The 26,983-nt window shown below is 38.6% G+C and overlaps 1 protein-coding gene across 21 annotated transcripts in view; it reads left to right on the top strand.

Moving 5' to 3' along the window:
- The window catches only part of PPIP5K2 (diphosphoinositol pentakisphosphate kinase 2), a 48,488-nt gene extending 30,351 nt beyond the window's left edge, over positions 1 to 18,137 (top strand). For 3 of the 21 annotated variants that reach the window (XM_081930418.1, XM_081930408.1, XM_081930416.1), the window contains 14 exons: positions 62 to 189; positions 1,098 to 1,212; positions 2,215 to 2,322; positions 2,403 to 2,519; positions 3,769 to 3,942; positions 6,801 to 6,974; positions 8,034 to 8,057; positions 8,349 to 8,418; positions 10,578 to 10,697; positions 11,510 to 11,572; positions 13,547 to 13,606; positions 15,529 to 15,678; positions 17,246 to 17,365; positions 17,881 to 18,137. In XM_081930418.1, the coding sequence (XP_081786544.1) occupies positions 62 to 189; positions 1,098 to 1,212; positions 2,215 to 2,322; positions 2,403 to 2,519; positions 3,769 to 3,942; positions 6,801 to 6,974; positions 8,034 to 8,057; positions 8,349 to 8,418; positions 10,578 to 10,697; positions 11,510 to 11,572; positions 13,547 to 13,606; positions 15,529 to 15,678; positions 17,246 to 17,365; positions 17,881 to 17,909 (1,452 nt within the window). In that variant the 3' untranslated portion in view covers positions 17,910 to 18,137. The remainder of the gene's footprint in view (positions 1 to 61; positions 190 to 1,097; positions 1,213 to 2,214; positions 2,323 to 2,402; positions 2,520 to 3,768; positions 3,943 to 6,800; positions 6,975 to 8,033; positions 8,058 to 8,348; positions 8,419 to 10,577; positions 10,698 to 11,509; positions 11,573 to 13,546; positions 13,607 to 15,528; positions 15,679 to 17,245; positions 17,366 to 17,880) is intronic. The other 18 variants (XM_081930421.1, XM_081930420.1, XM_081930423.1 and 15 more) reach the window with 16 other exon arrangements.
- Positions 18,138 to 26,983: the final 8,846 nt, after the last annotated feature.

Genomic DNA, 26,983 nt, shown 5'->3' with positions numbered 1-26,983 from the left:
ATGCCATGCATATATTCAGTGCACATTGTAGCTTATTTTTAATTATGCTCTTCTCATCCAGGAATATGGTATTACTGCAGCTGAGAAAATAGAAATAGCCAAAGGGTACTGCAATCCACTACTGAGGAAAATCCGGTCCGATCTTCAAAGAACTCAAGATGATGATACAGTTAACAAGCTCCACCCTTTGTAAGTTCCTTTTTGCTTGGAAAACTTGGTAGTGGTACTTTCTTGTTACTTTTATAGTGACATGAATTTAGCCATTTGTTGAGTAAAAGTATGATAACCAATAATAATAATAATAATAATTTATTATTTATACCTCGCCCATCAGGTTGGGCCTCCCCAGCCACTCTGGGCGGCTTCCATAGAAACCAAAAATACAGTAAAATATCACACGTTAAAAACTTCCCTGAACAGGGCTGCCTTAAGATGTCTTCTGAATGTCAGGCAGTTGTTTATCCTGCTTGCTGCCTCCTCGCCCCCAAGGCTGCTTGCCTGCCAGGGCAGATCCCCACCAACCGTCCTGTTCTGCTGCTGTTACTTTCTCATCAGCCTCCAATGCTGCTGAGGCCAAAACAGAAGCAGCAGCAGAACAAGACTGCTGCTGGGGAACTCCCCTTTTCCCCATCCTCACTGTTCCTTCATAGCATGTCTTGGCCAGCCACGACCCGTGCTGCTTGCCTGCCTGCCTGCCTGCTGTTCTGTCATTAAAGTGCAGTAACCACCACCATATTCTTGTAAGATAAAGAGTCTTCATAATACTCCCAGCCACGCCAACCCCAGTATGACTACATTTTGCTTTTAAAAAAGACTATTATAGTAAGAAATACAAGACATATTTTTTCCGGGGGGGGGGGGAGGGGAGTGATCTTATGAAACGAAAGGGGGGAAATGTGAAATTTGTTCACCGCATGGTCATTACACAGGTACTCTTTCACCAATTTAAGAGAGTTTGGGAAATTATTCTGGATTTTTTTTTTATCTTTAGAAATTTTGATGATGGGGAGATGCCCTTTAAGCTCTCTTGCTTTCTCTACAGGTACTCACGAGCCTGTATAATACTTGTTTACTGTCTCAGATTATTTTGCTCTTAGGTATTCCAGTGGGGTTATGTCTCCTGAACGTCATGTCCGAACTAGGCTATACTTCACCAGTGAGAGCCATGTCCATTCCTTACTATCAACTCTTCGCTTCGGTTCTTTATGTGATGTAAGTGATATCCTCTTCTGGTTGTTTTAGTTGAGTTGTGTACGCTCATCACTTTTGGAAATGTGCAGCGTACTTTATTATTATTATTTAGGTAGAAGTATTATGTGGCAACTCAAAATGCCACTCCCATGGGAATAAACTTTGCATTACAGAAAATCTACTGGGAGAGCTCTGGGTGGATTTGGAGAGCCATGTCCTAAAAACATTTTGAATAATGCAAACTTTATACTACTATGTGTAGTTGGGGGTTTTCCCCATAGGCAGAAATAGTTCTGTTACCTTTCATTGACTTTCCTTTGTTCTGAAACGTGTGGAAAAGGCTACTGTGAGTTATTTTATCTGTTCCATGTTTTGAAATATCTGCCACTTGACCTTTTAAAATCTATATGATATTCTCAGACACAGTCCAGCACATTTCTCTGACTGATGTTCTGCAAATTGATCATTATGAAGAGAGGCGCAAGCTATTTGTAGAAGGGGTTGCTGCTAAATTGCTATCGAAATGACAGAATTTCAGTTGTGGGCATGCTGGTAAACCTAAACTCTGTAATCCTTCTTCTTGCCTGTAACCACATGAACAGCATGTGTACTGCACTTTTCCATCATCACTTGTTATCTTCCCCTTCCCCAACCCATTGTTATCATTTTTAAATTATATGCTCCTTAAAGTATTTTTGCCTGTACAGTTATGAAAATGCTTTGTATTTCAGTTTTGCTTTGCAAATAATAATAATATTTAAATTATGATAGGTTTTGGGAAAGGATGTAAAAGTGATGTAACATTGGCCTGTATAAGAATGCATTTTATTATAGTGCCATGCAATCCTATGTAGGCTTGCTTAGAAGTAAGTCAGTTGTGCTTAATGTTTTGTCCTTGGTGTTTCAAATTGCAGCCCTTCAGTTAGAAGCTAACAATTAGAAGTTAAGAGAATGTAGAGATTAGAAAGAAATTGTCACCCATATGCTTGCAGTACTAAACCTGTGAATTTCTTTTGATCTAAGCCATCAAAAGACGAACAGTGGAAACGAGCTATGGATTATCTAAATGCTGTCAGTGAACTCAATTACATGACTCAGATTGTGATCATGCTGTATGAGGATCCAAACAAGGTAAAGAAATGCTAAGCACATAGGCAAACCAGTATCATATACTTGGAAACATAATTTAACTCCTTGTCCATTTTCTTTAGGAGCTTTCATCAGAGGAGCGTTTCCATGTGGAATTGCACTTCAGTCCAGGAGCTAAAGGCTGTGAAGAAGATAAAAATTTACCGTCAGGCTTCGGATACAGACCTGCTTCACGGGAGGTAAACACTCTTTAAAATGTTTCTTACGTACATGAAATTTGATCAGGACTTTTCACAGTAGCTGAATGCTTAATATTGTACCATGACATAACACAGCTTGTGTTGTTGTACCTTTCCCACTTATTTGTAGAAAATAGCACATTTTGAATTTTGAGGAAAAGCTGTGGCCATCAGTCACAACATGGCTGCCATGGGGATGTGGCATGTCACAAAATTAGAGGGTGTACTGTCATTGCTGCTACCCTGGACAACATTATGTTGTGGAGGTTACACCATGTCACCTGCACAAAACAATGCTGTCGCTGTCTTAACAAGAAGCATTCCCCAGTACCAGGAAAAATGCACAAGGTGGCCATATCACACTCTTTCCCCCCTCTCCCTCACATTGCATATGCCACACATATGCAGACCAAGGACACACTTGTATTTCTCTCGCAGACACGTCACGTGCACACAGTCACACACACAAATGCCTCCATTTAACTCTCCCTATCGTGCATGTGTGCGCACACCATACATACCTACATCTTTCTTTCTCTGCCCAAGTACATTTCTCTCAATCACACACAGAGCATACTTGAGCACCTCACCTCACACCCAGACCCACACATGTTCAGAAAAGCCCTTACATGGGTGAAGGAAGTGTTGGGAATAAGGTTCTTCTTCCACCCAGCCAAGAACAGCTCCACTGGCCTCTGCCTGCGACAGAGCCCCCAGTTTCACCCAACAAAAGGCCTTCCCATCAGCAGTTGTCTGCAAAAAAGCACCAAAACAGGGTGCTGCTTGGAGGGACTTGGCCAGCCTGTGATCTGCTGAATCCCTAGCTGGTCCCACTTGGTGGCATTGGGCTCAATCTGGGTCTGGTCATGATGCCAGCTCCAGACTGAGGTAGGCAAGAGCAGACTTTTGCCTGTCCACTGTCCTCTGCCCCAGATGGTGTGAACAGCTCCCTTGTTGGGGTATGGATTGCCCCGCCAGATACTAAGAAAATTTTGTTTTCTTGAAAGTAACATTCATAATTGACAAATCATTGTCTTCAGAATTGGAGACAGTTGCTAGGGCCTGACCGAATGTGCTTTCATGTACATTCCCATAGCTCCATAGGAAGTTGCTTTATCCAAACGCATGTGGTACAGTACGTGGTTTGTTGCTATTGGTATCCAAGGGCCATAATCCTTAATATTTGAAGGAATTATGTTTTCCACCTGCCGTATGTTTTGTGTCACATGAAACATCCATTTTCTTCCAGAATGATGGCTCAAGGAAAAACTCCCAGAAAAATGAAAGTGATGAGGAATCACATGCTTGTAGAAGGGATGAAACAGATCGATCTGTAATGATCTTCAAGCCATTGGTGTCAGATCCAATTCATATACACAGAAAGTCGCCTCTTCCAAGACCCAGGAAAATTGGTTCATCAGAAGTAAGTTTGCTGTTCCCATGCTTAACTACTGTAGAAACAGGCTCCTGTTTTAGAGAGATTTTCACATTTCTTTTTCTCTTTTTTAATGCATGGCAAATACATAGCTGTAGTTCTCTTAGGACTTTAACATTGCTTCAGACACTTCCATAAATTAATAACCGAAAGATACCACTATTCAGAGGAGTTTGGATCACTTAACAAGGTCTAAGTTAGCTTTCAGTCTGACTAATCTACATTGCTTGCATATACAATCTTACAACATGTATTATTCTACAATAAATAGTTAAAGACATTTTTTGCCCTTTGCAAGAATGTTATGGTTCTTCCCAAAATATATGTTTCCTAATATAACTGATTGTTGTAGTGTACCCTGAAAGATAAGACATTATCTTATCAATATGAAAGATATGTCTTCTGTCCCAAAATCTTAAATATTCTGAATCAAGGTTGATGCAGAGGTCTGTCATATTTACAAGGGCTACTTCAGAATAGTGAAGTACGTGAGGAGAGTTTCTCTTTTTACCAATCATTTTTCAGTAACAGAATAAAATTGCAAGAAACAGTATGGCCCAGTTCACACAACACAGTAAACCGTAACTGATGGTTTACCATGAATGCAGAGATCACTCCACCTTTGCTTTTCTTGTACAGCCAGCAGGAGCAATAAACCACAATCCCTGGTTTAGTGTTGCATCTGAACCTAGGAACCATGGTTTGTTCTATTCCAAACAAATCATGACATTAAGCCAAAAACAAAAATTATTCCTAGTTTGGATGGAATGCTAAGCCAGGGAGTGTGGTTTGCTGCTCTCACTAGCTAGAGGGAAGGAGCGTTCTGCACATTCATGATAAACCATCAACTGCTATATACTGTGATATGTGAATGCTGTATATGTTACAATTTATTTCTGGTGTCATGTGGGCACTAGTTTGTGTAACAGCCCTTGTCCCTTGACAAGTCAGGAGCAAAGACTTTTGGGGAGTGGGTTGTACTATCTCCAGACTTAGATGCTACAAAATGAATAATTCCAAATAATTTGGCCATTTGATATTATTGATTGAATTCTATACTATTATTTGGCTGTCTTGAGCTGTGATAAATATGAAGGCTAAAAAAAACTCATTTTGTATCCAAGATCTTGTATATATCCTATGGGATTTTTTATTTTTATTTTATCTTATTTACCTTTTTCCTCTGAAGCAAAGATCCCATGTTGTATCTCCGTTTTTCAAAAACTCCTCTCCGTTTCATAAGTGCCATGTGTCGTTCAGGACCCAACATCTAAAATTCCAAGTACTAAGCCTCTGTGTGTGTGCAGAATTATTTATGCTGTTATTTGGATCTTAGCCTAATTGTACTAAGAGATGCCTTCACAAATTGTGCACCAGCTCACTACTAGTCACTGGCATCATACCTGCACTCTGGTAGGTGGTTGCTCAAGGCTACAAACGATCCTGCCACCTTTTGACCATCCCACTTTTCAGCAGGCGGGCCTGGACTCTTCTAACAGCAGGCAGGTCACTTGACTTCTTAGTTCTACCCTTGTGTTTCCAGTTCATCAAACCTGTAGCGAATAAAGTTTATAGCCTGTTTAAACCAAGTTCTTTTCCCTCCCCACCCCTCCCATCCAGCCCACTCTCTCCCCAATGCGGGCACATGTGTTTGTTACTGATCATGACAGTCTTTATCAGAGAGAAATTATATGTATATTTCTTAGGGATCCAAAAATATTTTAATTGTTATGATGTTCTAGGTTTTTTATGTGATGATACACGAATATCCTAATAAATGCTGTGGGTTTTTCCAGCAGGCAAACATTAATGTTGAGCAGTATTCTACATATCCTTTGTAATTTTTCACACATAGTTGTAAATTCTGCTTTTCCCTGTCAATAAACACTGTTTTTATTTTGCTGACTTTACTAGCCTGAAACTTTAATATAGAAAGATTTGGAAATCATGGCTTCATTTTTTACATTATATTTTTCTTTCTTCTTGGGACATTCTGTGTATTCATTGATAGAAACATGGAGCGATTCTTTTTAGCTGAATTTAGAATTCTTTCCCACTTCAATAAAATACCATTTTAAAAAGATTAATTTTTAAATGGTGTGTAAAGCAACGCGAAGCTGATTTTCTTCTATTTGGAGAAAGTGAACAAAAATCAAACAACTTAACCTTGAAGATCAAGGCTCCCTAAATATATATTGAACATAAATGTATCTGTTATGTTCTTTCAGTGTGGTCCTGACTCTGTTTCTTGTGAATGTCTTGATCTAGACCTAAATTATAACAGCATTGTTGGTGTGCCAGCCTGTCCCTGGTGTTTGGTTTAGTCCTTAGAGTTGGTCCTGGAGCTTAGGCAGGATGTATAATGTTTATGCAGAGGATAGATGTGGCATGTGGATACAGAATGAAGATTAAATTTTACTGGTGTGTTTTGTTAGGGGGAAAAACTGAGACACTAAAATTAAGAAAATATTGTTAGTGTCATCAGAGGCCAGTTACATGTTTTTGTGATATATGTGCTTTATTAATAGTGAACGCAGCACAGACAGAGAATTTGCTATGCTTAGCGAGAGGAACACAATTAACGGTGACATTTTTAACATATGTACATATTCAGTTTCCTTGTCATTAGTACTGTTTAAGTGTCTTTAGTGAAAATAGTAGCTGAGTATTTCCAGTTGTTTGTATTGTGTGATTTTATTATAGGAAACACGGCTCATTACTGTATAATGCTGTTAAAGTTATTTAGAAAAGGGTGCAGACAAAACTGTATTTCATTTTCTTATCATTTGGCTATGAATCTAACGTTGCATGCTTTGCTGTTTTTTTGCCCCCTTTCTCACTTCCAGGAAGAGAGCCCCCTGAGTGTGTCTAGCCCAGAGTGTATTGGTACCTGGCTGCATTACACCAGTGGTGTGGGTACTGGGCGTCGAAGACGCAGATCAGGGGAACAAATCACTTCTTCCCCTGTCTCCCCTAAATCATTGGCTTTCACATCCAGTATTTTTGGCTCATGGCAACAGGTTTTTAAACTTTACTTCATTAAACATTACTATGCATTCCAAGCAGAAAACAGCTGTCTTTAAGGACATCTAATCCCTTGTTCTGGATTTTATTCAAAGAAAATTATTTCACCTGTCATTAAAATGTGATTTAAAAAAACAACAACAACACTAGTTACTTCCAAGAATGCTCGGGGGGGAAAAAAGCAAGTGCATGTTTTTTTTTTCCTACACAAGTTTCACTGAATGTAGTTGATTGTTTGGTTTTCAGTTGGTTTCTTTTCAGCACTGTAGAGATGGAAATAGTTAGTTCCTCATGAAATAGACATCAGCTTTGGCTTAGTTGTCCTTTAAGACTTTTCTTTTTTTTACTTACAAAGCAAAACAAAAACAGCATTGAGTAATTTGGTGGCAGGTGCATTAAAATTATTGTCTAATAAATGAAACAAAATGTGATTTGAAGTAATTGGATTGGGGTCCAATATTGGTATTCCACAGTTGGGATTAGCGTAGATTGTCTTTTCAATGGCCTATTAACTGTTCAAGAAAAAAATTGTTAGTACTAATCATTATTTCTCTACTTGTGAACTGGAGGTATCCTTTCTCTCTCTTTGTTTTGAAGACAGTTCTTCATCCATTGTAATGTATAACATTGTGAAATTTGACATATTGGGGGAAATAAGTAAAATAGTACATATACTGAACAGTAAAATAGAATAGTGTACAGCTTTTATCCAACTCAGATATACCCAAAGTAGACCCATTGAAATTAATGAAACCAAATTAGTCATATCTGTTCATTTCAGTGGGTCTGTTCTGAGTAGGACTAATGTTGGATATAAAACAAAATACTTACAAATGGTTGTACTAAACAATGGATGGTGCCCTGTTACCGGAAACCCTCCCCCCCCAAAAGAATGTTATTTTGATGTCCTATTGAAAAAAAGAGTTTTAGGTTAAAGGTTGTGAACATCAGACGTTTACCCTGATAAGAGCCTGTGCATGGATCAGTGACTGTAAGGTGACCTCATCAGCCTGTCTGTGTTTCCTTTTTCCCCCTTCCTCTCCCTTCCAATACAGGCGCAGTTTAGGAGTGTTCATTTGGTAAACTAAAATGACACAGTTGTCTGTGTTTTCATATCTTTCTTGGTGTCTGTCCTGTTTTTGTCATCATGAATGCCTGCTTGCACCACTTCATTGCAAGGATCTCATGAGTGAACTGGATTCCCTTCAGCAATATTGCATGACCTTCCATATTGTTTTGGTATCTCTACTAATGCATCATATGGCTTATTAATACTTGTCTGTCATGAACAGGCTGCTGTTTCAAGCTTAATGGATTCTACAATCCCACTAGTCTGTTTTTGCTCTTACTTACCCATTTCCCATGTCTAGGTCCCAACAGAAACCAACAGTTATTTCCGACCACCAAGAACTATTGTGGAGCAAAAGGCAAGCGGTATAGGTACGTATATATTTCCTAAAGTCCTGCTCCTTTAAAGTAGACCTACTCAGTTTTCAGTATTCAAGCTTGTAGATATTTTAAAAGTTAACTCCATTGTTTGGATAATGTATCTTGAATATTTTAATACAAATAAGTCATTTGGTCATTGAATATAGAATATCAGTTGTCATTGTTGGCATGAATTTTTCACTTGAACCCAAACCATATTGTTGTTTTGACAAGTTAATAGAGACCATTTTAAGAGGATTTATCTCTAGGCTTTTGAGGGCTTGCTCCTTAGTCAGATGGGAACAGTTGAAGAGATTCTCCTGGTAATCAAAAACCTTTATTTTTCTCATTTTTTGTTTTCCATATACATTTAAGAACAACACAAGAGTAATGTTCTTTGCACTACCCCAAATTCCATCAACTACAGCTTTCAGAATACAGGCTTGGCTATTGTAACTGTTTTATTACAGCAAGCATCAGATTTATATTTCAGCAGCATTTTAGTACTGTAGAATGAATACTATTTTCATTCTGTAGTGTATTATACTACATTTGGTAGTGTATACTACAGGCACTTTTTTTGCTCTGCAAATGTTTTAATATTATGGGTAACACTTTCATAGCATGTCAAACAAAACAAACACAGCATTAAATGCAGTCTAAGATAAAAATTTCTCCAGTTGTCTACTTAACTCTATATTCTTTCTATATGCACAATCTTTTTTTGTTTCTTCATGTTTCAAAATTTTACCTAGCAAAATGCATACATCAGATGCTCTTGATTACTGGAGTTTAATTTTTCTAATGTTCTTCAATCATTGCACAATCCTGTTCTCTGTGATATTCCACATAAATATACCATGTTGGCCCGAATATAAGCTGCACCCAAATATAAGCCGCACCTTTAAAATTGGAGAGGGAAAAGAGAAAAAAAAATCTGAATATAAGCCGCTTCATTCCTTGCTGCTCCGTTGCTAGCAACCTTTCCCCTTCCTCGCTTTCTCCCTTCCCGGCCTTGCGGGAGAGGATGGGGGACTATGCATAGGATGGACGCGGCTTTGCCACACTCCTGCCTGCATATCATAAGGTCACGAATATGAGCCACACTTTAACTTTTCACAGTCAGAATTTGGGCAAAAAGTGAGACTTATATTCATGCCAATACAGTACATGTTGATGAAAACTGATCTAAATGCAGGTATTTCTTAAGTTCCAAAGCTTCTCCACAGATTAGACATTTATATTGATATGTTTCATCAGATGTGCTGCTAATGTTTTCCTCACCGTTTGGTTGTCAGTGGTAATAACAGAAATTTTGAATCAGTGGTTCATGATTAGAAAGCAAATAGATCAGGTTTCAAAGGGCAAGGATAGGAGAAACCTCTCCTGAGCAAGTGCCATTGAAATGAGTTTTATATTGGTAAGGTATTGTCCAAAATACATTACACCCAAAGTAGCCCTTTTCTTAGGTTTTTACATGTAAAGTAAAATATTATTATGAGAGGATACCAATATTGTAGTATGTAGAGAATTATTCTTTATAAACAAGGTTTTTAATATCAGACAGCAAAACTCAGTACACCAGGGTTTGTTTGTTTTTAGATCAGCCATTAACTTTTAAAAATACATTGAGAAACTCAACACATTTAATGGGATATGTCTGCACAAGCCACAAGTGGAACGCGTGCAAGAAAACGTGATCACATCCCATGAATTTAAGTGGAATTTCCACATGAAAACATGCTGATCTCTGTCTTTTGCAGAGTTCAGTGCTCATTTTAACAGATTCAGTTATAAACTGCAAATATTCAATCTTGTGTTTCTTCCTCAACCATCCCTTTTTATTTTACATTGACCTATCAGGCAGTGATTTTTTTTTTTCTTTATCAAGTCTAGCAACAGGAAACAAAAGGAAGTTCCCTTCATTAGAGTTCAGCCTTCTCTTTGTATATAATCAGTAAGGGGATTGTGATAAATAGAAGCACAGTAATTTGTGGTAGTTACATCCTGAAAGTACCACTGACTTTATAAGCATATTGTGAACCTGTTCAAGGCTATGCCAGAGGCAGCCTCTTGTGTGGTAAGAGCAATATGCTTGCATGCTGCATGCATTCCCGATGTGAACAGAAGAACACCTGGTTGCTGTATGTATTTTCTCTAACTCCTATCAGGGTCTCACTGTGCGAGCCTGTTTAGCACTTCGGTGCTCGGGGGTTCTTCAAGTGCACCTAACCTACAGGATTATGCTCGTATTCATCGTAAAAAGCTGACTTCTTCTGGCTGCATAGATGGTATGTGCACACCTTCGCACATGGACTTACACCCACCCACTCATATGCACACATTAAACCTTGAAAGAAAGTCCTAGGCCTGTTTACAGAGTAGAAGCCTATAATACCGATCACTAATATTAATTTGTAGAGGGTTGTAGTGTCCCTTTATTTCTCAGAGATTAATTGTGTTTAACGGCACACCGATGGAAGGAGGGCTCTTTCCCTTCCATAACAAACCAACTTAAAAAAAAGTTTATGTTCAACCTATGTTTAAAACCATTTAATTTGGTAATTTTTTCACAGTTCCTGAAATGGAACAAAAAGCCATTTATTGAGAACTAGAGAAATCAAAGGAGATTCATTAATATTTGTAAAGTCCTAAAAAGTGGTACGTTTGTTAAATTATTTTTAAAATTAACCTGAAAGTGTTTGGCTTGGGGCTTCAGAGTAACAAGCAGAATAGAAATGTCAGCACCAGATTTCCACCATTTTACAATGTTTGTTAACTTTCTTGAGGGTAAGAAACATTCAGCTTTCTCCTACTGTCACATCCATGATATTCAATTCTAACCATGTATGTCTGTATGCCAAAATCACAAGCTCACCCGTATTTGTCTTCCATACACTCCATTAAACCTCTAGTAGTAACAACCAGCAAAGTTTTACCTGCTTTTAAACCTGTTTTGGCCTTTGCACCTCTCCCAATCCCTTCTGCATGCCACTCAGTTCTAACCTCCTCTTCATTGTTTTCCCCTCTTCTGTCCTTTCTTGAATTATCCCTCTTTTGGTAGCTGTTTTGAATTTCAGGTACCTGTTTTTCTCTTTCTCAGACACCACACGTGGTTCTGCTGTTAAAAGGTTTTCTATCTCATTTGCTCGACACCCAACCAATGGTATGTTTTGCTTTTATTAAAAAAAAAGTATTCCCTTGCTTCATCCCTTCCAAACTATGGGGTGTATAGTACTGTCCACCATCATCCTCCCTGATTCCAGCTGATCACATGGCCATATTGTCAATTATTAGAAATTCTGATAATTTAAATCCCTTTCCCCTTTTTAATTCCATAATCTAGTCTTTTAAAATTCACACATTCAAAATCCTTTTTGGGATGGGGTGGGGAATTAAATGAATTCCATGTCTATTTTTACGCAGCCTTCTTAATGACACAACCAGTTAGTACACATAGTGTATGGTTTAAAAGCTTTCTGATCGTAAACAGCTCCTATTCCTTTCCCCTTCATATTCTTTGGCATCCTGCTGTGTTGGATATCTCTGTTCTGAACTTTTGGAACTCAGCGTAAGAACTGCCTTACTAAACCAAACCAAAAGGTCCACTTTCTCTAGCCCTCTATTTCCAACAGCAACCACCAGATGGCACTGGGAAACTCATTAAGTTGGGCATGAAAGTGGTGGTCTGTCCTCTATTTGTCCCCCAGTGACTGGAATTCAGAGGTACACAGCCTTTGAACATGAATATTCTGATTTTCTAGCATAGCTAACGACCACTGCTAAGCCTATTCTCTGTGAACTCAGGATTTCATTATAAATAACAACTGGAACTTGCTATCATCTTCTTGAAATCACATTAGACAAAATAAAAGTTAACTGAAAACAAAGTTCCCTACATTTCTGTCAGTAACCAAATGATTTGCTTCACTTTCCTTTCATACAGACAGCTTAAGTGCTTTTTTTAATGAGTTACTTGCCGCTATGTTTTCCTCCTGAGGTCTAAACTGCCTCGGTTCAGTATACCTGAAGGAGCATCTCCACCCCCATCGTTCTTCCCGGACACTGAGGTCCAGTGCCGAGGGCCTTCTGGCCATTCACTCGCTGCGAAAAGCCAAGTTACAGGGGACCAGGCAGAGGGCCTTCTCGGTAGTGGCACCCGCCCTGTGGAACGCCCTCCCACCAGATGTCAAAGAGAAAAACAACTACCAGACTTTTAGAAGACATCTGAAGGCAGCCCTGTTTAGGGAAGCTTTTAACGTTTAACATTTTGTTGGAAGCCGCCCCCATCCTGCCTCAACATATAACACATTTTACAAAGCTTTGCCACAGAATTGGTCCTTTCATCACAGAAACTGAGCTGGCCACTCCTCCATCATAGATCAAACAGTAGCTCTCAGTTTCTTTATCCTTATTCAAAAGTCTCCAAAGCCGTTTATTAACTGAGTTCAGTGGTAAGGTAATATAATGTCTTCATGAAGCTGTAGATTTGTGTCTATTCCCAAATCATCATAATAAAATGATAGGTTTGCTTCAGTAGCAAATCTTTACTAATATTACTACAGTATTTCATACCTACACATGGAATTAGTTGTGAAAATGGAAAAAAAATGTGCACATACTCTAAAATTAAGTCATCTAAAGAGAGATATGCTCAACTTAGTATGCAAAACAGCTGAAAGTTGAGGTATGAGAGCTAAAAAATAAATATTTACAAATAAAGGGAGGAAATATATCATGAATAGCTGGCAGAGCACATTTTATCCAAATAGTATGTGCTTAAAATTTGTATATTTTTATCACAGCTGTGTTGATACAGATTGCTGTGATCTGATTAATATGTATCCTCACAACTTTCACAATTTACTGCATGGTTATATGTATTACTCAGAAGCCTAAATGTACTTCCTCAGGTAACTTGGGATCACTCCAGCTGCTTTGAAAATGAGGCGTGGCATACTGTTTGTTCTTAACCTTTCATTGAGGGCCTCCTCTTTTTTTTTACTTCCATAACTTTAAGATAACAATGCAACTTCTAAACCATTTCAGTCTTCCCCTTCCTTTCATCTTGAGTTCAAGATACATGGTGAAACAAGTATCTACTGACAGTGCTTTACTTATTTTCTGGGCCTCTGTGCAGAACATCCAGACCTCTTTAGGTGCTGGTCGGTTTCTTCTGAGGAATTTCTAGGCGCCAGTGGTATGTCTTTATAGCTTTCGAATGTAAGACGGCAGGGTGGCTTTCTAAGTTGCTGCGCTAACCCTTTCATTGTCTTTCATTTTGATGGAAACTGGTATGTTAAGAGGTCAGCTCACGTTAGCAGATCAGACATTTGAAGGCATACTGTCCAATACGTAGGTGTCTTTTTAAAAATAAAAGAACACAAATGAATAGGTTGTTACCATTTTCAATTTCAATCCAGTTGAAATGGCCTCTCGGCACATGTCTCAGGGTATTTCTCCAATGCTTGATAATCCAGTAATGAAGCTGCTAAAAGATGGGTGTGTGCACAAGTGAATAGTTGGTTTTTATTGCCTAGGTAAATAAAGCTAAAAGAAGTATGCAGAAATATAAATGACACTATTGAGCTTCAGATTTAACTGTTTCAAAGGATATTTATTGGACATGAGGTAATTATAAGCACCAAAATAGACATGAGCACTTAAAGAAAATAGCCTGCCATAGTCCCATGAAATTGTTCCTTACATAGATACTCATACACATTTGTGGATTTTCTCCAGTCAGGGAAAGCTGCAGTTCTCGTGGAATTTACTGTAATGCAAAGAAAGGGTTCGCGCTTGCCTGCATGCGTAGTGTTGTATTCTTAGAAGAATTATTATGCATTAAACACAATTAACTTGAAGCACACACAGAGGCTTAACTGCTACAATTCAATAAGATACCAAAATGTTCATTTGCAAAGTTTCCTTCTCTAGAAATTTAAGGAGTGAAAAGTGATTTCAGATAACAAGAATTTGAATTCTTTAGTTTTGGAGTTCACTATAGTTTACTTCATATTACATTGAAATGTACCTTGCACTAAAAACATGAATACTTTTTCATTAGCAAACCTATGTCATTGGAAAAAAAGGTCTTGAGAGAAATTTAGCAACTTAAGTAAAATTACAGTTTTTGTTTTCAGAATTATAATAGTGAAACTTTATATGGACAATTTTTTTGTGGGGAGCTGTCTGAATCAGTTCACAAGTGCTTTTTAAAGCTTATGTACGCATATGGAGTTTTAAATTAACGTTAGTTCAGGTATGCATGGTTGATTATGTTTTTACTTATGATGCCTAACCCTGGATTTCAGATTTATTTGTGGCTTGACAGTAACTGTTATAAAAGTAATGAAGCTGGATGTAAATAATATTAAGGAAACTTGTCATAATCCTGGAAGAGGGTTGTCCTTGCTTTCTTCTCAGAAAACAGTACTTTCAGACTTAGATGACCAGGAGTTTTGACTTGAAGAGCCAGCTCTGATGCCTATGGAAGTAACATAGGGACATGCTGAGCCTTTACTTCATTGATTTCTTAAGTCTGTTTTATATAGAAATTTATAAATTGAATGAAAACCTAGACTAGAGTTATTGGAGAGTACAATGGATAAGTAGGTCTACATCTGTGTAAGTGGTGGTTAAATTGCTGCCTTAGACTTATTTAAATAAAAATGTTTTTATATTATGTATATGCAGAACCATGAGCTTCATATATAAGAAATTCTGACACCCTTTAGTCCAGCTCCATATTGTTTCAGTATCTGAAGTGTTACTGTATGATTGCATGTGTTTGGATGGAGCCAGAATCATGTTTGAGGCTTTTTGGTTCCATCTTTCTCACTGCAGGCCTGCATGTGCCATGTGTCTACCTGAGAAAACTCCCTTCAGAAAGTCAAGCGATCATTCTGGAGCTGCTTCTGATGCAGTGCAAAAGGAGCAGAAATTTGGAGAGTTGCACTGGGTTCAGAAGTGCTTTGGTGCACATGGCATGCACGGGTCTCTTTGTATTCTGGCCTGTTAAGCATACTTCTGCAGAACATACCTTTGCCATTATAATTGCTCAGTTGCTTCCTTTTATGTTGGAAATATGTGGTGTGTGTGTGTCTGTGTTTTCTTTTTCAGGCTTTGAATTGTATTCCATGGTGCCTTCAATCTGCCCTCTAGAAACCCTCCATAACTCCTTGTCATTAAAGCAGGTGGATGAATTTCTTGCTTCCATTGCTGCCTCTCCTTTGTACGACAGATTTCAAGCCGCATCCACATTTTCTCTGCGTAATTACCTTTTATGTCTTTTATTTCGCAAACTGCAAAACGCTGCTGGCCATAGGCAATCCATTGAATACTAGGATTTAGTGTTTCCTGGTGTGGGACTGATAAACTGTTTCAGATTTAATCAAATAAGTATTTCCTCATTTTCCCCATGAATTGGCATATAACCACACCACCCACATTGCAGCTGTCTTCTTGGCTGTCCTTGGAAGTGTAAGAGAATGCAATTTAACTTAAATTAGTCACACAATATGACTATAACACATACCCTGCATGTATGCTGTGCAAAATTTCTATATAATGACAATACTTATTTGTGCAATTAAAAACTGCTAAGATCCAAAAAAGTGGGGCTTCCATTCCACCCCTCCACTCCACACATATGTCCCACAGCTAAGCTAGAAACTTTGTTTCAAAAACTTAGGCAACTTCAAATAGAGTTGCTGAGGTGGGGGAAATGGCACATACCTCTCTGTACACTTGAAGTAGCTTATTGGACCCTGAACACTATGATGCCTATAGCACTTTATTCTCTTTCCACTCGAACACTGCCATGCAGATTTCTTGATATTTCTGTAACTAACTGTAAATGATAATTTCCCAAATTCCATAGTAGGGCAATACCTTTATTAGGGCATCCAAACAGGTACAAAATGGTGAGAAAGCTTTTGAGCTGTCCAGAATTCTTTGTCAGGCTAGATTTTAAGCAGAGCAAGAGGTGAGGGGATCAAAAAATTGGCCTAGTGTTGAAGCCATGAAGCCTGCATTGTGCTTGGTCTCAAGATGGAGCATGGGAAGAGGTAACAGACTTAATATATTTCACATTCCAAGGTGCATTGCAGGTTTCAAGTTACACCTACTAGGATGAAGGAACACAAAATGTCTGATTGTGTAAATTTAAAATTCTCCAGAACTGCCTCTAACTTTAAGCAAAATTCTCAAGTTCCTTGTGGTAGAAAACAGCAGTAAAGAGAAGCATAACCATTTTTAAATTAGCAAATCTTGGTGTACTAAGTCAAAAAAGTGAGTAGAAGCTGAGTTAGGTATCTTTACCTAGTACTCAGAGATAATATGCTCTGAGGAAAAAGTTCCTTATTCAGGCAGTATTAGACCCTCGTACTCTAGTTTATTATCCTACTCTTCAATAGCTAAATTTAGTAGTCTGCAAGCCATACACAAAGAAGAAGTACATAAGAAAAATATCAGAATACATATTTGGCCAGATACCTATTTTCTGTGCATGCATGCCAACTTCAGTTAGTGAGACAACTTTCAGGTTTATCTAAGTAGGTTTCTTGGAAGCAAAAAAGATGACTGTTTAATAGTTTAAACATGATGTTGACAAAAACCTATGGATCCATGTTGATGAAGAATAATATTGGTGCATAATATGTTCACTGTACTATTTGCATAAAAACAATGTACACACTTTTCAGAGGCAATTGTTCAAAGAATAATACAGCCTTTGTTGATACTTTATATAATCTCTGCTTCTTCAGCATTGACAACATCCAGTTACTTGAGAAAGAATAAGATAAAATATCTTTGTAACTTTTATTAACCCTTTTAGCTTCGCCATCATTTCTGGATGCAAGAAAAAACTCTTTAAATACATACACCCCTGCAAAAATCCAACCAACGCCACAAGAAGACCCTTTGAGTCGGCGAGAATGTTCCTCGACTATGTCAAGTAAGGAATACTTGAAAAAAACCTTTTCACATCCATCTTAATTATTAACAAGAACCGTCTGAGGTTGTTCAGAATCATTTTGCTTTATACTTTAAGAAATTTGAGAGCATTTTGGTGTGGATTGGTCTTATTTTTCTGTCTCATTATGATGCATTAGACAAGAAGCGGTTTGGGGGCTCCAGCGAGATCTCATGGATCTCCCACAAGATCTCACTGGAACCTGCAACCACATGATTTCAGTGGTTCAGCAGAGGGGAGGCAGCAGCTTCCCATTCTCCTCAGACAGTAACCAGGGAAAGGCTGCCCCTGGCTCCCATCCTTCTAATTTTATTTTTGTCAAGTTTCAGAGATATCGTAATATTGGGCATGACATAGCCAAAGTTGTATTGGTTTCCGTGTTTTAAGTTTCTCCTCCTGAAAGCTAACAGATACTAAAATGCTTGTTTGTCTTGATCATGTCTTTTTATTATTATTATTCACCATAAGAAACATGATTCTGTTTTGCTTGTGTGCAGGTACCAGTGTTTTTTCGCCTCCTGTTTGATACATCATAAAATGCCAAAAAAGAGTTAAAACAATACTTGTTTAGCACTGGTGGTTAAACTGTCTCAGAAGAAATGAAGCAGTTCGAGGAAAACTGGAAGGTGCTGCCAATGCCATCTTTAGCAGTGTATATTTCTTTGTAGACAAAATAAGTTAGCTTTAAAAGGCTATTCATTTCTCTCTGTGTAAGTATGTGTTTCCCTGTATATAAAATAATTACTGAAGTGCATATATAGTATATATTCAGGAAAGGTGATTTCTTTGTTTCTAAAGTATGAAAAGCAAAGATGTTTACACCATTGTTTTAAGGAAATGGTTATCTTTTAACAGAGAAACTGCACACGACATTTACCATCTTTGTTGTCCTAAATTAACGCACAAACCAAAACAGCCTAACATACTGGTTTGCATTATAAAGGAGCAGCTAATAGGGAGATAGGAGCGGGGTAGAAAAAGCCACCATTTCCTTTTTGCCCTGCAGTAGACCTTAAAGCTCGGACATGAAACTTATTCATCACCAAAGCACATTAATAGGATTCTGCTTAACAGATGCCTTTATGAATGTCAATCTGTGACAGCATCTCAGTGGTTGGTTCTTTCCCCTCTGGTAGAAATGCATAATGGAGCTGGATGATAAATGAAAAGCACTTAAGCCCTCATACTTTGAAGGTACACACACCATTACCTGAAAAATAAAAGGTCAGATTACTTTGAGCCACTTAAGTGCTAATATAATAATTGTAATATTAGAAAGGTTCATTGTTAGAAAGAAAGCTGTGTTATTTTATGAGGAAGAAACAGCTTAAACTCATTTCACAGAGAGTTTTTATTGGAGCCTGGCTCCAGTTTTTGAAAAACAGCAGAAAACTGCAATTTGAAGTGGCTGAACAGCTATACCTTCTTTGGAACTTCTCAAGGCTCCAAGTAACTTAAAGGCAGATGAAATAGTAAACATTAGAACAAAAAACACCTGCAACACGAGAGACCATTGTTTTATAGGGAAATATTTTGCTTCCAATTCTGAAGGGCCTGGCATATGCCCACTACCAAACTTAAGGAACTCACTGTCAGTGGTGATCTGTGTCACATCTTTTCTCCTTCATCAGCAGCTGTGCTGGGGGAAAAAGACATAGGTCTTGACTCCTCTCCATGGTAGTCCTGCTTAAATGGGCTAAAGTCAGGGATAGTATTTCAATCTTACACCTGAGTGCAAAATATTGTTTTTTGATCCCTACCCCAGCTTAAATGTGGCTTCTTGCAAATATCTCTGCCTTCCTGTTTCTGTCAGCCATATGGAGGTACAGGTTAACAATTCTGGTACTGCTTAGGTGATTAAAGGTCTCTATTGTATTGCATTTGCGAATTAAGAGCTAATTACTGGTATGTTGCCTAAACTGACATCTGGCACACTTAGTCTTTACCTGGGAGCATCTCTTTTTTAAATACATTTCCAAAGAGAGCAATTTTTGTTTGGCTATAGGTATGCTGAGTGCAGATGACATGCCCTTTAATTTCCTTGTTCTTTGCATGTTTACACCAGACCCTTGACATTCAAATATACTTTGGTTGTTAGTGTCTGCGCTTTATGAGCTCCTCTCCTAAAAGTAATTTCCTGTTTACACTTTTCCTAAATGCTCTTCTATTTTGTTGCAAAGATGACTTTCTTCAAGAGATTTCTGCAGAATACTGCTTAAAGCATAGTTCACGTGTGGATAACAGGGCTTCATCAAAGCAGAAACAGCTGGTCTGTTAATATTCCATGCTGGGAACTTTCTATATGTGCAGATTATATTGTCAAGTTTTGAAATTAAAAGAAATTGTAGCATTACCAAATCTACATAATTACTGTTTCAGCACTGAACACTTGAACATAAACCAATACAGCTAATGTTCCCATCATTGTCCTTCTCATCTCTGCTGTTAAAGACAGCTGAAGATTTTATTAGTGCTATGAAAATCTTGAGAAATCTTGGTGTTCTTTCAAAACATATTCAGGTTTGTCAATTGTCCTAAGATTTCCTTTGTGACATGATTAATTGAATGCCTTTTATTTTCATTATAAAATATAATGGATTGGGTCCAGGCTTAGTAAGTTTGGACCCACTGAAATCAATGAGGCTTAACTAACTTGGTGTTAATTATTCTGAGTCCAACCCAGGGATTAATATTAATGTGATTCTCATCAACAGCAATATTTTCCTGTTAAATACCAGGAGACCTACCTTCAAATATAATTGTTGTTGTTTTCTGTGTTTTTTAAAAAGGCTTTGATTCTCATCCTGGCAATTGTCCATGAAAGTGGATTTGCTAATTATACTTGCCATTGCATTGCTGTGCATATTTCATATGAGGTCATATGATAAATTCTTAAGTATGGTTTAAGATACCAAATATATAATAGATTCGTAACTACTCATTGCAAACATTTCATTATCTATAATGTAAGTTTATAATATGGACAATGTTTGTCTTGCTCACCTCTGAATGTATAAGTTATGTTTACTGTTTTTCTATAAGAAAATGTTATAATTTAAGTGTGCATATCATTCCAGACAACCAAAGCTTTGGCATATTTTTGATCTGCTCTTAAATAAAAGAGTCAATAGCAACAGATAGTGTCTGTTCTGTGTATTCTATAATAAATTCTTACCTCTCACTTTACTTTTCTGTTCTAATAAACTACGTTTAAAATAAATTGCAGTAGACATGCACCACTTTATATTGGAAAACACTTAGGCCTGACACATTAATATTTTGCATGAGAAAGGTGAGTTGGAAAAGTCCTTGTGTTCTGTGCCCCAGTAACCACCTGTTAGATTGCTATGATTGGTTGTATCCAGTGGTGTCCATGTGTAAGCAGAATGGATTTCCACATGCACTTTGACTTCATTTTCTTCTCCACACCCCCGCTTTACCCCAACCCTAGTCTGTAACCCCAAAAAATCTATTTCAGAGATTTGGAAAACTTGGGAGATTTGAAAGGAGGCATGAAGACTACCAGAGGGAGGTGAGGAAGAAGAACTCCACTTGTACAGTACTGAGTTTCACCCAATAAGGTGTTGCACACTGAGCTTTGAAAATGTCCGGAAAAGTACTGAATATGGCAGCAAAGACTACTGACTGGGAATGTTGATGCAAGCATATTATGCCAGTACTCTTCATCTTCTCTAGCTTCCAGTAAATTTCCTAGCCCAATTCAAAGTACTGGCTTTGGCATTTAAAGTCCTTCATGGCTTGGGGCTTCAGTATTTGAAGGATCACATCTTCTTGTATGTTCCTGGCCATGCTTTGAGATCCTTGAGGGAAGCCCTCTTCTGGTTGCCCCTGCCAGATGCTGAGAAATGACCTTCTCAGTGGTGGCCCCTTGTCTATGGAACACCCTGCTGAAGAAAAATTCATCAGGTAGGGATGCAGATGGCACTGTGGGTCAAACCACAGAGCCTAGGGCTTGCCGATCAGAAGGTTGGCGGTTCAAATCCCCGCGACAGGGTGAGCTCCCATTGCTTGGTCCCAGCTCCTGCCAACCTAGCAGTTCGAAAGCACATCAAAGTGCAAGTAGATAAATAGGTACCGCTCCAGCGGGAAGGTAAACAGCGTTTCCGTGCACTGCTCTGGTTCACCAGAAGCGGGTTAGTCATGCTGGCCACATGACCAGGAAGCTGTACGCCAGCTCCGTTGGCCAGTAAAGCAAGATGAGCGCCGCAACCCCAGAGTCATCCGCGACTGGACCTAATGGTCAGGGGCCCTTTACCTTTATTACTAGCAAGGACTTTTTGCAAGCTCCACTGATATGGTTTTGTGTCCAAAATACTAATTCTAAGATCAATGCTGATTTACTCTTTTTTTCTTTATTATTTTTTTGTAAGAAAGGGCCCATAAAATGTACTTAAAGCTTGCAATCAATTGGCAAACCACTGCTGCAAAAAAAGGTGATTGTTATATGTACTGTATATATTTTAATTGTACTGCATTCATTTACACACATGGGTGTAACTGCAAAAGCACACTAACAAAGAAAAGTAGTGATAGGTAAACAAACCTGCAATTTACATGTCTGGTTATATTTCATCTGTAGCTGTTATACTGATAGTAGGAGCCCAGATGTCCCCGTCCCCCCCGCCAAAAAAGCATTTACTCAAAGAAATGGTCAGTATGATGTAGCATTTGAGCAGTACTCCACAAAGGCAATACTCTAGAAATAGCCCTTGATGTGGTTACTAAGGGATATGTAGAATACATTACTTTTTCCACTAACATCAGTACATGTAAAGTGTATGTGTCAATGCATGTATGTGAAGTTAATGTATATGTCTGTTTTGCCTTGTTCACATATAATGGTAACAAACTAACCAAAGTGGTTTCCTCATGCACAAATAATTAAGAGGTCCCCCCCCCCAAAAAAAACCCCTCATGTTGGAAAAGATGTTTTGTGTGATACAGGCTATGCTTCTAATGATTCTGAACCACTTCTTGTTGACAGATTCTGACCGACCTCCTGTACTTTTTCGTTCTGTGGGTTTTGAGATGTTTTTCTTATAGGCTTAAAATTCTAGTGACCCAAAGTGCTGGAAGAAGCCTTTTCTCACTCATCTCCCATTCCCTCCTTGCTTTCACGCCCACTAAAACATGTTCATGTTTTTCCTGCCTTTTTAGTTTTGGGAAACTTTCCATCTAAATTATTTGGAGAAAGCTAAGGCCTTCAGTGCATATGTTTGAAGATCTCTCTTTTTTCTTTTTTCTTTCTCTTTTTCATTCTATTGCCAGATGTTTTATGCCTTGCATATATCTCTAAATTGTTCTCTGGCTATTTTGAAATACAAAAGTCTAAGACATATATATATATATATATATATATATATATATATATATATATATGCATGTGCATGACATTTCTGGTAGCATATTTTAGTCAAAATAATTCAGTATTTGAATTTCCTAACCAGCTGATTGAAATCAAGTAGCATATGGTCTTTTTTTCTCCCCACTGTGTAGCTCCTAATAGCAGTGAGATGGTATACAGACCAAGTGGAACTTTTCTCAGAGAAAGATGTACATTTTAATTTACTACCATTTCATACAGCAACCATTCATTCACTACCTTGCTGCAGTACTGCAACAACCATGAATGCTTTATGCCAACCTTACACCATGCTTCACTTGCATTGTTTGTATTATATGGTGGTAAGGAAAATGCAGATTGCTAGTTAAAATAAAGGTGAAAACTTTCTTGGAAAACTGTGCCTCAATATCCAGTGGCAAAGGTGTTCAGTCCCCACAGCGGTTTCATTCATTGTTATTATTACTAATATGTATTATAAGGTTTAGATATGTTTTACAGCTTTTCTAATATTCTCCCTGCATTGCATAATAGTGTTTGTGTTGTCCTATTTCCTTTGTGGCAATGGATCTTTAAAGTGTGCACACTGATTTTGTTTAGTTTCTATGCTAGGGTAAAATGAGTTCACTATCTTTTTTTAGGTTTCTGCTAAACAATTTTTTAAAAGTAAGCTGTTTCATGCTGTTTGTTCTCTTGACTTGCTCAGATTTGCACAGGTAGAGCTGTAATTGTTAAACAAAAATCTAAATCTTAATTTTCCATTTGACAGAATCCACATATCAAAACCATGCCTATTTAATTCACTGCTCATAATGAGCATATAACGCCCCACACATTCAGCGCTATTTTTTTTATATTAGAAAACAACCCTTCATGTATTCAGTGGCAAATGGAATAAATGGGTAACTGGAGAAGCCTTTGAACCCTGGAATGTAGTCGTCATGCTTCTTCAATATTGCAGAGGCCAAAATACTCTTTATGTTACACTTTCTACCTTTACCACAAGGTAGGAGTTGGTTTCAGACTGACCATTCTGCCGCTTGGGAAAGGCAGCAATCACCCCAATGCAATATCACTGTTAAAAAAAAAAAGTTGGTCAGGTGTACAGGCAGGTAGCTTATGTTTTTAGTCTCTGAATTACCAACGTGACAAGCAAAAATTCAGCAGGTACAATGTCCAGCATGTTGAACTTCTGCCTGCTATACAGCTGAACACTTCATGCATGAAAACAGGAGGAAAAGTAGGGTCTGACGCCCACTGGTGAGTGTTGCATATGGAAATATTTACTAAATAAAACTACATCACATTTGTATCTCCATAGTCACATTTCAAGTAGAGAACACTAAGACTCATAAAAGGGGCTGGGTGGGTTAGATAATTAACCCTACACAGGACATATTAATATCTAAATACAGCTTTGTCTGCTAATTCAGGATGGTGCTATGTCGGGGGGGGGGAATGGAAATTACTGCCCAATTGTAAACAGGAAAACAGGTTATCCTGACTGATAGCATTATTAAATCCAGGGGCTTTTGTGTAAGATGTGTAACAAGCAAAAATTCACCTGGCTCAGTATCCCCTAGCATGTTAAATCTCTGCCTGCTAATACAACTCTTGCATATACAGGAATTCCATCTGAGTCGATATGGGAACAAAGTTTGTATCTGGATTTGTTGCAAGGCCTGCTCCCTGTCTTCCTGCTATGTGACCCATTAATGCTGAAGAGTAGCTATTTTAGGTTGGGGGCCTTTTCTGTTAGAAATAACAACCCCCCCAGGGCACACAACAGGTAAGCAGCATTGTACGGTGTGGGCTGTAGATCATTAATGACACATTTGAGTGGTTTCACCTAGAAGTGATAGGCAATAAGAAGTGGTGCTCTGTTATTTTTTTTCTTCTAGATTAACCCTATGGTAGATTATTTCTCAGTATGAGAGCGTGCGTGCATGTGTGTGCCTGCCAATTTAGGATTGCACTTGAAGCAACTGATGAACAAGTCTGGTCCACGAAAACCAACCCCATAATAAATTTGTTAAGTCTTTAAGATGCCACAATAGTGTTTTTGCAAACAAGAACTGCTCCTCCTCTAAAAACTGCTTTCTGCTATCAGCTAATTTTTTAAATAAAGCAGAATGAATTTGCTAAGGATTCTTTAGGTAAACAAGGTTGCAATACAGCACTGCAAGTATTTCTAAATTCCTATAAGTTGCAGGAATTATAAGGTTCATAGCTGCCAGTTTTCAATACCCCAGCAATGAAAAGCAATATTTTTAAATGTGCAGGTCCTTGTTCATTGCCAAGAGTTGCCATAGGCATAATGATAGTGTAAACGGTAACATAGTTCCCTAATGTTAATCCTTATTCTTAGTTTAGCATGACCTATTTTTCTTCAAATCAGGCCAGGGCTAAGGAGTGAATTAGACTTAGCATGCTAATGCACAAAGTACCTGAACACATCATAATTCTTAAAGAGGTAATGGTGGTGCATAAGTCGTCTCTTTAAAAAGGCGATGGTAGGCATAAATCTAAGCACACATGGAATAGCAAATGGCTATTAGGGTGCACCAACTGGATATTGCAATGTGTTTTCCTGTTGTTTTAAAAAAACAAAATTAAATATAAAGCAAAAAGGGGAAATGCTGAAATATACCACTTCCTTAACTTTGTCTATAGGCTGCAATAGTACACATACACACACACACACACACGTAACTGCCACCAAATATGCAGATATGTAATTGAGTGTGGGTGAAAAAAAGTGAGTTAGAAGGGCCTGTCTGTTACCACCTGCTGACAGTATCATAAGAGCCCCTTGCAAAAGCAAAAGTGGAAAAATAATAGGAAAGGAGGTACTGCCATATCATAACCGTCTTAAGTTGAATGACTAATATCCTGAAGGGTGCTGAAGCACGACTCAAGTCCACACTCACCCTTGAATCTCACTGGCTGACTTTGAACCAGTCTTTACTTATCAGCCTAGCTGACCTCACAAGTTTGTTGTGGGAATAAAAATGAGGAGTCCTGCATATTGGCTTGAAGTCCTTCAAAGAAAGGTGGTTTGCAGATGTAATAAATAAAGCTGTGCATCTCCTCTGAAAGCCACTCCCTTAATTCCAGATGTTTGAGGCAGAATGCCTTTATTTTGTGAAGACAACGTCCTGCGGAGTTCAGCCATATCAGCAAGAGAGTTGTTAGCGGGGGGGGGGGGGCAGGTAACCCAAGGCCCAGCTACTTTGCAACAGCCCCCTGGATCTCCTTGTGGTAAAGGCCATAACATCTGCTTTGAATGTAGAAGATCTCAGGTTCCATCACCTGCATTTCAAGGTAGTACTGACTCATGGAGAGCATCTGCCAGTCTATGTAAAAAATGTTGTTCTAGATCAGTGTTTCCCAACCTTGGGTCTCCAGCTGTTTTTGGGCTACAGTTCCCATGATCCCTGACCACTGGTCTTGCTAGCTAGGGATGATGGGAGTTGTAGTCCAAAAACAGCTCGAGACCCAAGGTTGGGAAACACTGAAAGATCATGGGTAGGCAAACTAAGGCCCGGGGCCAAATCCAGCCCAAACGCCTTCTAAATCCGGTCCGCAGACGGTCCGGGAATCTGTGTGTTTTTACATGAGTAGAATGTGTCCTTTTATTTAAAATGCATCTCTGGGTTATTTGTGGGGCATAGGAATTTGTTCTTTCCCTCCCTTCAAAATATAGTCCGGTCCTCCACAAGGACTGAGGGATAGTAGACCGGCCTCCTGCTGAAAAAAGTTTGCTGGCCCCTGATCTAAATGAATCAATAGTCTGAGAAAGCTTCCTGTATTGTTCCCACCCCAATAAATTTAGCATATAGAGCCCCCGGGTCTATTGTAATGTACAGCGCCAGGGGTGGCTCATCTTGTTTTGATACCCAAGGCAAAATGGGAACTGCCACTGCCGCCCTGTCCTGAAGCCTCACTTACTAGGGTTGCACAGCTGCCGTTTCCTGCAAAATCACCTTAGACTTCTACAACATCTCACCGGAAGCCAACACCACTTCTCTTGCAATAGGGACGAGTGGGGCACCCATGGGGGCAAGAGCCCTGTGGGATTCTGCCGCCTGAGGCGGCTGCCTCAGTCTGCCTCACGGATGTGCTGGCCCTGCTGCATATGTGCATTCACATCTCTAAATTATCACCCCCGCTCCCAATCCTGATTAAGTACTTAGCAATGCCCCTGCATAGCAGTTAGCCAAGGTACATAAAAAAAG

Source organism: Podarcis melisellensis (assembly GCF_964234715.1).
Source record: "Podarcis melisellensis genome assembly, chromosome: 11".
NCBI lineage: Eukaryota > Metazoa > Chordata > Lepidosauria > Squamata > Lacertidae > Podarcis > Podarcis melisellensis.
The sequence above is the reverse complement of the archived record's forward strand: the minus strand, read 5'-3'. Positions and strand labels throughout refer to the sequence as shown.